At 45.1% G+C, this 14,353-nt stretch overlaps 1 protein-coding gene across 1 annotated transcript; it reads left to right on the forward strand.

Moving 5' to 3' along the window:
* The first annotated feature begins 401 nt into the window (after positions 1-401).
* LOC140901043 (keratin, type II cytoskeletal 72-like) lies at positions 402-14,353 on the forward strand. Its single transcript, XM_073319211.1, has 13 exons — positions 402-708; positions 763-914; positions 2,616-2,827; positions 4,181-4,241; positions 5,424-5,519; positions 6,573-6,737; positions 7,334-7,459; positions 8,233-8,453; positions 9,002-9,030; positions 9,125-9,303; positions 13,152-13,252; positions 13,835-13,965; positions 14,274-14,353. Exons 1-13 carry the CDS (start codon positions 402-404, stop codon positions 14,351-14,353), a joined length of 1,860 nt encoding a protein of 619 aa, XP_073175312.1.

The raw sequence follows: 14,353 nt of genomic DNA on the forward strand, positions 1-14,353 counted from the left end.
ATAAGTCCTGCAAGTGAAGCTTGCAAGCAAAGCATATATTTTAATTTCACATTTACTTCATGTGTAATAGAATGTTTGTTCTGTTTAGCTTCTTTATAAGCCATTTCTTGCTGCCAGGCAAACCAAACCCACAATCTATAAATTAATTTTATGCATCCCATGCAGCTCCTGAAACATATATAAGGTGAAGTTCCTTAACTCAATTCAAAGGAAAGCTCTTTCCTTCACTCTCTGCTCTTCTCTTGCACCTGACTGCTTTGCTGATACTGCTCCATTCTCACTCCAAGCAAGCCACCATGAATCGAATGTGTTTCTCATCCAGTTCTCTTGGTGGAAGAAGGTGCTTCTCTTCGGCTTCTGCCGTTTATGGCCTCAGCGGAGGTAGAACCAGCTCAGGCTCCATGTCCTGGCCTGCCGGAAGAAGTGAAAGCGGTGGCTTTGGCAGCACAAGTCTCTTTGAGCTGGGTAGAAGTCAAAGAATTTCCTATGGTGGAGGCTATGGTCTTGGACACTGTGGTGCATATGGTGGTGGAGGGTATGGCAGCAGTGCGGGCTTTGGCAGCCATTTCGGTGTTGGCAGTGGTGCAGGTTATGGTAGCTATGTAGGCTATGGCAGTGGAGGCTACGGCAGTGGAGTCTACAGCAGCGGAGGCTATGGCAGCGGAGGCTACGGCAGCGGAGGCTACAGAGGTTCCTCTGGCTTTGGAGGTTACTCCCCCTACCAATTCGGGAGTGGTATACGTTATGGCGTCGGACATGCAGGTAGAAGTGACAGTATCCATGGGGTGTGCATCCATCCGGAACTGTTGAAGCCTCTCTCTGTGGGGGTTGACCCAGAAGAACATAAAATACGAGCACATGAGAAGGAGCAGATAAAATGTCTCAATGACCAGTTCGCCTGCTTCATTGACAAGGTGAGAGTATAAAGCACTTTTCTTTTTCTTGGTTCTAAAAAATGGAGATAAGACAGAGCTTCTTGGAAGTCCCAGCTTTCCCAGAGGTCAGAGGTGTTCATCTTTGGTACATTTAGCTTGGCTTCTGGTGGCCCATAAGGTGTAGAAAAGTTGATATTAATCTGATAGGTTAATTTAGTTGATATTCCTTTCCTTCCTAGACAGAAGACTATCCAGGAAGCCACAGCATCTCTTAATGGTTCTCTGCTGAGAAAGAATCAATAGTAAAAAATTGATATATCGAATGCCACTCAGACATGATGGTGACGGTTAGCAGTATAAAATCCTAAAATAGAATAGGCCCAGTGACCATTTCTATCAAAGCAAAGTGTTTTAATGGTTTGTAACTAGGTATGTACCAGTAGCCCTCGCAGACAGAGAAGGAACGTTATGCTCTTAAGTAGCATATGTGCTATACTATGTGGAAATACACAGGGGTCTAACGAAAACAAAGTAGTTCTTTTTCAACATCTGTGAATCTCACCTTGGTAACGTTGATTTAGTGTAGTTATTTTGAGGTTGGATGCATTCCAAATTTAATATTCATTATTATTGTTAAGGATGCAATCAGCTGCATTAAAGTAACCTGAAAAGGAACAACAGTGACAGCAAACTAGGATTTCTGCTCTTTTGCTGCTTTGTGACATATGGTGAAGAAGGCCTAGGTTGTTGTGTTTTTCAGCTTCTTTTCTTTTCCACGATGAACCTCAGCAATGTCAAGTCTTCTTTTCCCTGGGGTGTTTTTGGGAGCACTCTTTGAATGATTCAGTAAAGCATAAGAGGAGCTTCTTTGTTCCTACCATTGAAAATCAAGAGGTGACTAAACCACAGTTTATGAGAATCTTCACAAGGAGAAAATAATCTAGCAGAGAAAGGCAGAACTAGAACCGATGGCTGGAAGCTGCCACCAGACAAATTCAAATTAGAAATCAGGTACCAATTTTTAACAGTGAGGGCGATTAGCCATTGGAGCAAATTATCACAGGAAGTGGTGAATTCTTCAACTCTAAATGTCTTTAAATCAAGACTGGATGCCTTTTGGGAAGATATACCTTCGTCAGACACAAGTATTGAGCTCAATCTAGGGGTAAGTGGGTGAAAGGCTATGGCCTGTGTTTTACAGGAGGTCAGATTTGATGTTCTAATGGTCCACTTTGGCTTGCAAATCCATAAATCTATGAAAAGGCCGAGTTGTTGCCTGCTTTACAAGGACAACTTTTCTCTCCAGGGCTTTATTTAAAGAGGCGTTACCCATAAAAATCACTTCCTCTCTCAGGCCAGGTCTACACTACAGGGCTATACTGGTATAGGTACGTTGTTCAGTATGTTGGCGGGAGAGCTTCTCCCGTTGACATAGCTATCACCTCTTGTGGAGGTGGATTAACTACGCTGAGAGGAGAAGGTCTTCTGTCAGCGTAACAATGTCTTCACTTAAGTGCTACAGTGGTGCAGCTGTGCCGATGCAATGTTTTAAGTGTAGAACTGACCTCAGTTAATAAGGTTTAATGTCTTTCATTGCTGCATCGTCATAATCCACCCATCGAGATTTCTAAGTGAAAGAAGGTTGCCAAACTCCTACAGTTCTAATGATGAAGAAGAAAAATAAAGTCTTTGATGGAGGCTTTAGAAGAGTTAAAACAATATTGCATATTTGGCTTTCAGGTCCGCTGCCTTGAGCAGCAGAACAAGGTGCTGGCAACCAAATGGGATCTCTTGCAGCAGCATGCTGTACCAGCAAGGAGAGACCTTGCACCTATTTTCGAGAATTACATCTGCCAACTGAAGAAACAGCTGGAATGTTTGTTACATGACAGGGTGAGACTGGAAGATGAAGAAAAGGCCGTCCAGGACTTGGTCCATGAGTACAAAAGCAAGTAAGTGAGACGGTGAAATGGATAAAAGCTGTATACTAGGGCTAAAGAACCATAGTGCATGCTAGAAAGGAAGTGGGAGAGCTACTCACCCATATTTCGGTCAAGAAAATCTAAATACCAAGCCCTCCTTTCCTGTTATGTTTCTGCATTCATCAGCTATTCTCCAATATCAGAGCTACAAGCTCATCTATTTCCACCTCATCTTCAGATCCTTTACCAGATCTTAAAGCCATTTTTGACTTGAACTTTCACTGCTGCTGCCAACCCCACAAAAACTTCAGCCTGTGTCATTTCCTCGGTATACCTTCCTCCTTAGTGTCACATCATTCATCCTACCTCCAAGCAGGTATCTGGGTTGCAGGTATTATTATTATTGTGCTAGAGCTGCCTAGGAGCCCTGGTCACAGATCAATATCCTATTCTGTTCAAATACAGAAGCTGGGAATGGGCAACAGGGGATGGATCACTTCATGATTACCTGTTCTGTTCATTCTCTCTGAAGCACCTGGCACTGGCCACTATCGGAAGACAGGATACTGGGCTAGATGGACCTTTGGTCTGACCCAGTATGGCTGTCCTTATGTTTTTATGTTCTTAAAAAGATGATTGCTGCCCCTAAGATCTTACCATCTAGGTGTCTCAGCTCTAGCTGCTCACTGTTGAGACACTAACAAGGAACACCGAGTTCTTTAACTAGTTTAGTAATGGGTCTTTTAGTCTTTACTTCTTTGTTGCTATGGGTGAAAATCACGCCTGTGCAGAGGGCCAGCGCAAACCCTGCATGTGATTTATGTCTTAGAATCATAGAATATCAGGGTTGGAAGGGACCTCAGGAGGTCATCTAGTCCAACCCCCTGCTCAAAGCAGGACCAATCCCCAACTAAATCATCCCAGCCAGAGGTTGATTCAGGTCTTGTTTCAGGCTGGGATTTTCAAAAAGGATTAAGGAGATGAGGAAATCTAACATAAGTGCTCAAACTAAAGCACAAATGGGCCTCCCAGTACAAACTTACATGGAAGTAGGAAGACAAAGAGAAGTTCAAACGCATGACAATGTGGAAGACCACCTCACATATTTATACAGCTTTCCATTTGTAAATGTTGGGCCTGATTCACCTCTGTGTTACTCTGGTTTGACATCAGTGTAACTCCACTGAAATTATTGAAGTTAGACTATTGGGAAACTGTAGGAACACATTGAGGCCGGATCAGTATTTTTGTCAGAAACAATCATATAAAAAAATGAGCGGGGTACAAAATTAACAGGGAAGGGCTTTGTTTGTATCGCACTTCCTGTCTTTGCTAGTGGCTTAGGCGGCAGAGACAAACTTTGGCTCTCCTTTCTTCTCATAGATATGAAGAGGAAATCAACAAACGCACACATGCAGAGAATGAGTTTGTGGTGCTCAAGAAGGTAAGTCAGGCTACGAAAGCATGAAACAAGACCAAATTAGCTGTTTTGGGCATTTCACTTTAAATTCAGTGCTAGACCAAATCCTCAACCAGTGGAAATGGTTGTATTTCAATGGAATTATGTCAATTTAAATCCACTGAGTCACTGATCTGCAACAGGGTTTAATAACATACTGAATGGAAAGTTTTTTTAAATCATTATACTTGGGGAAATGAATGGGCAAACCTTGCCCTAAAGTTCTCCTCACACCTCCATTTGATGGAGAACAATTGGCGCTGGGGTAAAAAAGGAAGTATATTTTAAGCATCAAGGGAAAACTATCCATTTTTCTTGCTTGCTTCCACTTTGGAATCAGCAGGTGACAAATCATATTTTCAGTGTTCGTTTTGGACAATCGCTAATCAGCACTGGGTTTTATTAAATCCCGTGTAGGTATACTTTGCCCTGTCTCAGTGCAGAGGGATGAACTACTAGATGACCTTTGGGGACCTTTCCAGCCCTACATTTCTATAAACCATGGGATAGAGCTGGACTCTGGCCTTAAAGGTCCAACAGAGATTCCTCTTGAGGAGGGAAGTTCTTTGCTGCCATAAATTCAGAGCTGGCAGCTTCTATGTCAGCTTGTCCCTCCCCACATCCTGGCATGACTGGGGAAAGAAGAGTGGGGATGGTAGAGCAGAACTCACCCAGATAGATTCTCTGACCATGCTGGATGCCTGAGCAGTCAATGGGCTCCCCTAAGTGATGCAGGGACTTGGGTGTCACCGAAGCAGGTGCCATAATAATCCCCTGGTGGCATTCCTTGAGGGGCTCAGATGCAAGGAAGAAGAGAGCCTGTAGTTCTTATCTACACCAAAGTGTAAAAGGGCCATAATATGGCAATGAATTACATTTACACTCGATATAAGGTCCCTTTATATGGCCACATTGGTGTAAAGTCGCCTTCGTGTGACCAGGCCAATACTGTTTGTAAAAAAAAAAAAAATACCATAATCTTTCCATGGATTTGGAAGATATTTAGTTTCCCCCCATAAGACGTCAGAGGATCGTGAGGAAGCCTCACCTCTGAGACATCCTGCTCCAAAAGCCTGACCCGAAGACGACTGTGGGCGTTGCTGCTGTTGCTATGTTTCTCAGTGTTTGGGTCAGCACCCTTTCTGATTGCCTGGGGCTGCTTTTCAGGATGTGGACTCTGTCTTCATGACCAAGGAGGAGCTGGAGTCCAAGTTGCTGCAGCTGAGGCAACACTTTGAGTTCCTGAAATGCATCTTCGTTGAGGTAGGTATTCTGCCCATTCTCACCACTTTAATGTTGCGTTGGGACCAATAGCCGTCAATGACTTTTCTGAAACTGCATTAAGGAGTTGTTACGATGAAGCCTAATGCAGGCAAAATAATTGTCTTTATAAAATTTCTCACCCTGTGGCCACTCCTAGAAAACATTATAAATCACTTTATATACAAGATATTTCTTTATAAATAAGAATGATTATGTTTAAAAAAATGCCACACGCTTTCAGACAAGCCTGGAGACAACAGGACAGACGGCCTTGCCAACATCTGGTTGGGAAATTGGGTTTATTTTTGCATGGAAAATTTTGACTTTTCATTGAAACAGCGGAAACCAGACAACGCTCAGCCAAAAACAGTCAAATTGAAAAAGGTTTGGAGGAAAACTTCTGAAAACATTCAGATTTTCAGTGTTCCAACAGATATATATATGGGAAACAGCTACTCTCTGCTAAAAAAAGTTTGTTTAGCCAGAAACCCAATTTTCAGTCAGAAAAAAGTTTTGTCTGAAAATGTTCAATCAGCCCCGGCCTTGGACATTGTGTCTTCGTTTACCCTTGTGCCTAGTGAGTTTGAATTATGAGGGTAGCATTTTACACCCAGTTTCCATTTACTTTAACTAAACGATGATACGAGGTGAACATAGCAGTGTTTCAGGCCCAATGCTACTGCCTTACAAAGCTCAAAGTCTAAAGAATGGCAAAATAAATGGTACTTTATAGTAGCAATATTGTTTGGTAAAACTCTACACTGGGATTTCTCCATCCTTCATCAGAAAGTCACACTGTGGCAGATAGGTTCCATCCGCTAGTCCTCAAACCCTGCAGTAGCTGGAAACAGACCAGCTACCGGGGTAACTCAAGCCTTACTTCTGGGTTAAGGGAAAACTTTCTTCTTTGAGGCTTTACTTACAGGGTCAGAATTTAGCCAAATCAGTGAGTGGCATGCTTCTTGACAGAACATGTGGAAGTGTGGATGAGGGGATCTGTATGTGAAGGGGCTCTAACGTCAATACCTGACTGAGACTGTATTCAACTTGCAGGAGCGAGCTCAGCTAGATGGCCAACTCTGCGATACCGCTGTTGTTTTGGAAATGGACAACAGCCGAGATCTGGACCTCAGTGGCATTATCCAGAGTGTTAAATGCTGTTATGAGGAGATTGCTCAAAAGAGCAAAGGAGAAGCTGAGACGTTCTACCAAACTAGAGTGAGTAATCACAAAGCTATAGTGTATGGAGATGAAGCCGTAATTTTGTCACTCTAATACTTCCAGAAAATCATGAGCATGGGATAATTTCTTTCTCCTGAACATATGATACATACTGAAAAAAACATCTTCACTCTGCTCAGTTGCAGTGACACATCTTCTGAAGATGTGATTCACATGGAACATCCACCTCTACAATCTACTCAATAGCTAGAAGTGGAATATTTATGAAAAATAATCCACAACATCTATCATTTTAGTACAAAGCAATGATCGATAATTGGGATGCTCTTTCCCAACCTTGATATTTCATTAATTATTATTATTTATTATTATTATTATTAATTCTCAGTTATGGATCGACTCCATTATACGAAAACAAAAAGACAGTCCTGGTCTCGAAGAGTGTACAATCTAAGTTACTTAACTTTGGGCCCATCTATGAATTCCAGATGACGCCTTGCCTTGTTTATACTGATATCACAGCTGTGTATTTTCCCATGAGCAGAGGTTTCTAGGAGAATCAAAGCAGCTGCCGCCTATCTTGGAATGGATGATATTTAATTTATAGCAATTACCTTATTTCTGAATACTAGCTTGAGGAGCTGAGCACCAACAGAGGCAGATTCTGCGATGACCTGAAAAATATCCAGGGTGAAATAGCAGAGCTGAAACGGCTGGTCCACACACTGCAGGGCGAGACTGATAAAGTGAAGAAAGAGGTAGGACAGATTTGTTTGTTTGTTTGCTTTCTCCTGTTTTGATTGCTCTTGTCTCGGTGTAAAATTCACAGCTGTTCGGAGGAACAGCACAAGATCTATGGGCCGGTTAAGTGTCAATTCAGAATAATCCCTTACGGTTGACCCTCTGCACAGGAGTGAATTTCAACTTTGGCAAGTCTATATGGGGTCAGGAATCAGCTGGCAGAGTTCAGCATAGCTCCACTGACTTGAGTGGAGTTAAACCCCTTGATACGAGCAGAGGATCTAACCCATGGACCCTGATCTAAAATCCAATAGCAATATGACTGGTATATACTCACCTGCTCTGTTAGCTATTTGAAACCTGAGCTTTACTTTACTTTACTTACTTACCATTTACTTGTGATAGGTCATACAAGATGCTTGGTGTTGTTTATTACTGGTATCTCAGAGGTGCTCTGAGGGGCCTAACTGGGAATCAGGACACCATTGTTTCAGGCAGCGTGCTTAGCATCTTCAGGTTTCTGGTGCTAATGCTCACAGACTGTGACCTGAAAGCTGGCATTGCATGAATGCTCAAGTTTGCAAGCTTAACGTTGGCGTTCATTGCTAGTAACACTTGATCTCGCAAGAGTAGGCTGCAGACGAAAAAAGACAGGTGGGAGAAGCCCATGTGAAATGGATCTATTTCAATATTCGAATGGGTATTTGGAAAAGAGGTTTGCAGTATGGTCTTAACTCTGATGAAGAGCTGCACAATGACCCTTTGGTTTCCCCCCCTCCCCCCTTCACAGATTGCCTGTCTGCAGACGGCCATTGCTGACGCTGAGCAGCGAGGCGACTGTGCCCTCAAAGACGCCAGGGAGAAGCACATTGATTTGCAGAACGCCTTGCAGCAGGCCAAGGACAAATTGGCATGCATGCTGCGGGACTACCACGAGCTGCTCAATGTCAAGCTGGCCTTGGATATTGAGATAGCTACCTACAGAACATTGCTGGAAGGAGAAGAAACCAGGTAAGTGCATCATATGTGTTGTAGCGTGGTAACATTTCAAATAGCCCCAGTAGCGTTTGACGGGAACAAAGTTAATATAATAAGTAAGAAAGAGAATGAAAAATATTGCAACATCTGGATTCAGGACACTATCTGATTTACGGAGAACGAGTTTGTCTAAGAGAAGGAGATGAGTTCTTTAAAGGTAGTAGGGGTAACATTTTCAATCTAAGCTATTTAGGAGCTTAAGCCCCATTTTCAAAAGTGAGGTAGGCACTTAAGAGTCTAAGCCCCGTTGATTTTCAATGACCTTTAGGCTCCTAAGGCTGGAATTTTCAAAGCAGCTTAAAAGACTTGAGGCACCCAATTCCCACTGAATTTCAATGGGATTTTGGTGCCTAAATACCTGGAGGTCCTTGGAAAATCCCAGTCTAGGTCACGTTTGAAAATAGGACTTAAGACCCCTAATTATCCAGGTATGCTTGAAAATTTACCTGACGTCTCATTGGCTACAGGTTTCTAAATGCATATGAAGTCATTTACCTGTATTGTTTTTCTTTCCTTCACAGGATATGTACAGGGCACCCCACGAATGTTGGTAAGTAAACTGAGGATTCACCTTGTTTTTGTCAGATTTCTTTAAGAGCTTCAAAGCTGCTGTTTAAGTGACTGAACATCTCGTTTTCTCCCAGCTGTGGTCAGTGGTGGCCATACCATCGGGGATTGCCGAGCCGGATTTGGAAGTGTTTGCGGACCTCTAAAGGGAGGATTCAACTCTGGAATTGGAATATTTTCCTCCAGTGATGGATTCAGCTCCAGAAGTGCAGAAGCCATCTCCAGGATGGGAGGGGGCTATGGCACCAGGAGTGCCGTCAGCTCTTCAGGAAGGGGATATAGTTCTGGAGGAATAGGTAGTAGTGGAATTGGGTATGGCTTGGGAGGATTCAGCTCTGGAAGTGGGGGATACAGCTACCGACGTGTGCTCAGCTCTGGCTTTGCAAGTTCCGGGAGTGTTGGCAGTCACATGGGTGGAGTGAGGAGCTCCGGGAGTGCAAGCGCTGGAGGTGATGTGGGGTACCACTCCTCGGGTGGCGTCAGTTCTGTGGCTGGAGTTTGCAGCTCTGGAGATGTAGTAGGGAGCTCTGGAAGTTCAAGTGGAGTTCATTCTTCAGGGGAACATTATAGCTCTGGAGGTGTAGGCAGCTCTGGAGGTGTAGGCAGCTCTGGAGGTGTAGGCAGCTCTAGTGGTGGAGTTTATAGCAGTGGAGGTGTAGGCAGCTCTGGAGGTGTAGGCAGCTCTGGAGGTGTAGGCAGCTCTAGTGGTGGAGTTTATAGCTCTGGAGGTGTAGGCAGCTCTGGAGGTGTAGGCAGCTCTAGTGGTGGAGTTTATAGCTCTGGAGGTGTAGGCAGCTCTGGAGGTGTAGGCAGCTCTAGTGGTGGAGTTTATAGCTCTGGAGGTGTAGGCAGCTCTAGTGGTGGAGTTTATAGCTCTGGAGGTGTAGGCAGCTCTGGTGGTGGAGTTTATAGCTCTGGAGGTGTAGGCAGCTCTAGTGGTGGAGTTTATAGCTCTGGAGGTGTAGGCAGCTCTGGTGGTGGAGTTTATAGCTCTGGAGGTGTAGGCAGCTCTAGTGGTGGAGTTTATAGCTCTGGAGGTGTAGGCAGCTCTGGAGGTGTAGGCAGCTCTGGTGGTGGAGTTTATAGCTCTGGAGGTGTAGGCAGCTCTGGTGGTGGAGTTTATAGCTCTGGAGGTGTAGGCAGCTCTGGAGGTGGAGTTTTTAGCTCTGGAGGTGTAGGCAGCAGTGGAAGTGGAGGTGCATACAGCTCAGGTACGCGCATGGTATCCATCAGCTCTTCAAGCAGAAGGATCATCCGATAAAAGTCCAAACGCAAAAGTCTCCTTTGCTGGAATGAAAAATATTTCCTGCCTTCTGACAGCCACATGAATCACAAAATCTGTCATTGACAATAACCATACAGTAAAGAAAAGCCTGTGTCCAATGCAATTCGTATGATCCGAAACCACGTTCTTCTGAATGCCCCTTTTAGAGAAGCTTTACGCAGTGTTAATCCTAGTGGTTTATACTATCTTTTTGGTTCAGTGAGTCTGTGGCTGTCTATAGGCATTATCTTGGCTATTAAACCAGTCTCTTTTGCCTGATAATTTTGCCCTTCTCACTCTGGATTTTCTTGCATTAGCTGCACTCGGGATCACATAGCATTAGGACCCAGAATTTTCCTTATCCCATGGTGAAGCATTTCAGACAGGGAAGCAGTGCATTAACCGTTCAAGACCAGACTGCAGATATCACTTGGCTTCTCTTATGACACCAGGAATCAGATTGATTTTTATTTTATTTTTTGGGTGAGGGTTAGCTGGTTTTGATCAGGTTGCATAATCGCTGCCATTACATTTGCTGCATCCACACAGTGACATTTGCTAAAACTCATTGTAATTACACCAGCGATAAGCGTTGTCCGTGATTCGTCTACTGTTAAATGTCTGTGTTATTATTCCTGAGTGTACATTGGATGGAAAGGTCTTGTGCTTTTTCTGTATATACAGTTGGAACACCGTTGACTGTCCTTTGCTTATTATCGAGCACTCTAAACTCTCTGCTGTATCTCCAATAAACTGAATGCATAATTCAAGCTTTGTTTCTCAAGGGTTGTTTTTTCTTCCCCTCTGAGGTTTCAAAATACGTTAATAGTTGCTCGTGGCCATACAGAAAATCCCAAATGGGTTGTTTTGTAAATAGGGCAAAACATTTTCAAGAGCACCTCAGACTAAGGAGTCTGACTTCTGGCGAGACTTTGGAGAAGATTTTCAGAGACACCCCCCATTAAAAGCTAATGGGCATTATATGTCTCTTAGAAAATCTCCCCCCAGATCCTAAGGCCCAGATCCATAAGAGGACTTGAACATTGCAACGCCTAACTTCTAGGTACCTAGAAAATCACTGGAACCACATGATCCACAAAGCCCGAGTGAGGTGCCCAGCTCCCTATACAATGAATGAGCTAGGCGCCTAGGACCAGGAGCCACAAAAGCCAGCATGCTAGGCCGGGAGTTGCCTAAGCTAGCCAATGGGCGATGCCAACCAGAGGGGTATGTCCTAAGCCCTGCCCCTCTCTCAGAGATAGGCAACTATGTCCAGGCTGCAGGGAGGCTCCTGTCTCTGCTTGTGAGTCACAAAGGGGAACCCGTCTCCTGGAATCAGGCATCTAGGTCATTTCTTGCAAGATGGAATCATAGAATCATAGAATATCAGGGTTGGAAGGGACCCCAGAAGGTCATCTAGTCCAACCCCCATGGAGTTAGGCACCTGCTCAGTTCCACTCAACTGGGATGTGGGAGAGCCTGGTTCAAGTCTCCCCTCTGCCTGATGAGGAGAGAGGATTTGTGGAGGGACCTAGTGCCTGCCAGAGAGGCCAAGCTTTGGGATATTCTGAGCTGGGTGCTTCTCAATCTCTCTTGTTGAACATGTTCCACTTTAATTGAATCATTAAAGAGGCCAGAAAATGAGGGAGAAAAACTCCATATAGCCCAGGGCACTCAACCAACCTGGGGAAGAGCCCTCTTCCAATGCCTTCTCTGCAACAAGCAGAGACCCTTGCCTGATGATACAGGGGTGGGCAGAATAAGGGCAACCAGCTTCAGCAGTGTTGCTTAGCATGCTCAGTACAAGCCAAGCAGCAAATCTGGGGCGGGGGGAGGGAGGGGCACATGCCTCCTGTCAAGGTTCCTCCCCCACTCTGAACTCTAGGGTACAGATGTGGGGACCTGCATGAAAAACCTCCTAAGCTTATCTTTACCAGCTTAGGTCAAAACTTCCCCAAGGTACAAAATATTCCACCCGTTGTCCTTGGACTGGCCGCTACCACCACCAAACTAATACTGGTTACTGGGGAAGAGCTGTTTGGACGCGTCCTTCCCCCCAAAATACTTCCCAAAACCTTGCACCCCACTTCCTGGACAAGGTTTGGTAAAAAGCCTCACCAATTTGCCTAGGTGACTACAGACCCAGACCCTTGGATCTTAAGAACAATGAACAATCCTCCCAACACTTGCACCCCCCCTTTCCTGGGAAATGTTGGATAAAAAGCCTCACCAATTTGCATAGGTGACCACAGACCCAAACCCTTGGATCTGAGAACAATGAAAAAGCATTCAGTTTCTTACAAGAAGACTTTTAATAAAAATAGAAGTAAATAGAAATGAAGAAATCCCCCCTGTAAAATCAGGATGGTAGATATCTTACAGGGTAATTAGATTCAAAAACATAGAGAACCCCTCTAGGCAAAACCTTAAGTTATAAAAAAGATACACAGACAGAAATAGTTATTCTATTCAGCACAATTCTTTTCTCAGCCATTTAAAGAAATCATAATCTAACACATACCTAGCTAGATTACTTACTAAAAGTTCTAAGACTCCATTCCTGGTCTATGCCCGACAAAAGACAGACTATAGACAGACACACAGACCCTTTGTTTCTCTCCCTCCTCCCAGCTTTTGAAAGTATCTTGTCTCCTCATTGGTCATTTTGGTCAGGTGCCAGCGAGGTTACCTTTAGCTTCTTAACCCTTTACAGGTGAGAGGAGCTTTCCCCTGGCCAGGAGGGATTTCAAAGGGGTTTACCCTTCCCTTTATATTTATGACACCTCCCATGCCACACCTCTGAGAGGTGGGACTTGAACCACAGTTCTCCCACATCCTAGGTAAGTACCCTGTCCACTGGACTGAAGGAGGCCTCATCTGCCATCACCTGTTTTGTCTGGACCCCTGAGCACGCCTACAAGATCAAGACGAAATACGTGAGGTAGGCATTCCTCCACCTATCTTCCCCTGGTTTGTGAATCACGAGGGAGAGGGCCCTAGAGCCCAGGCTCCAGCCTACGCCTGGATGTCTGCACTGCAATTTTATAGCCATGCAGCCTGCACCCTGCTAGGCTGACATGGGCCAGCCGTGGGTGTTTTATTACAGTGTAGACATACCCACTGTGTCTACACTGCTGGGTGCGCCCACATCCTGGCTCCCAGGCATGAGAACGGAAGCCAAGAAAGCCCACCCCAACAGTCCACCCTGCAGGGTCGTATATGCACCAAATGCCTCTCCCCCCGAATCCACACTGGCACACCTGGTGCACAGGCATGGTGCTATGATTGCTGGGGGCGTATCCCAGGATTCTTTGCGCCACAGCACAACCAGAGCTGCCCTGGGAACTGTTTGTTGTTGTATAGTGGGGCGAACTTGTCAGTCCTTTCCGATCTGAACCTGTAAATCAGGTTAGCCTGTCAGTCATCCATGCCCAGTGCATCAGCAGACAACAGGGTTCCTTCGCACCCATCTTCAAGGCAATGGATACTCCCTTAAAGCAGTCTTCTTTCTTCTGGATTTTAGAGACAGGAGTTGCAGAACAAGAGGGGCCAGATGTGCGATAACCCGAGAACTAACTTTACCACAGCAGACTGTGGAGCTGAGCCCGGCCAATCCAGAGGCTGCCGTGCGAGAATGGAAACACAAAGAAACAGGTAGGGCAGATCTTTCATCCCCTGGCTTGAACGGGATTGACTTGGGGCATATAGTCCTGCCAGGCAGCCAGTGGCCGCAGCGTCAGTCTCCTAGCAACACACTGGACACAGCCGGTGTTGGCAGGGGCTTCCTGAGTGGTTGCATTTCCTGACTGGTGGAGGGATGGAGCTAGCTTGCTACTTGACCCAGTCGCTGCCAGAGCTGGCCAGCAGCACAACCTATTCCACGTCCACCTTGACTCTGCTCTCCTGGGTGTCTCATTGCCCTGATTCTGGACTCCAGCTTGGCTCCTCTCTAACCTCCCCAGGCCTGGCCGTCCCCATGGCTCCAACCATTAGGCGTGACAGCCCATGTGCTAGTCGTATCCCTGACAAGTATGGATCTTGA

The sequence above is a fragment of the Lepidochelys kempii genome, chromosome 20 (genome assembly GCF_965140285.1).
Source record: "Lepidochelys kempii isolate rLepKem1 chromosome 20, rLepKem1.hap1, whole genome shotgun sequence".
Classification (NCBI taxonomy): domain Eukaryota; kingdom Metazoa; phylum Chordata; order Testudines; family Cheloniidae; genus Lepidochelys; species Lepidochelys kempii.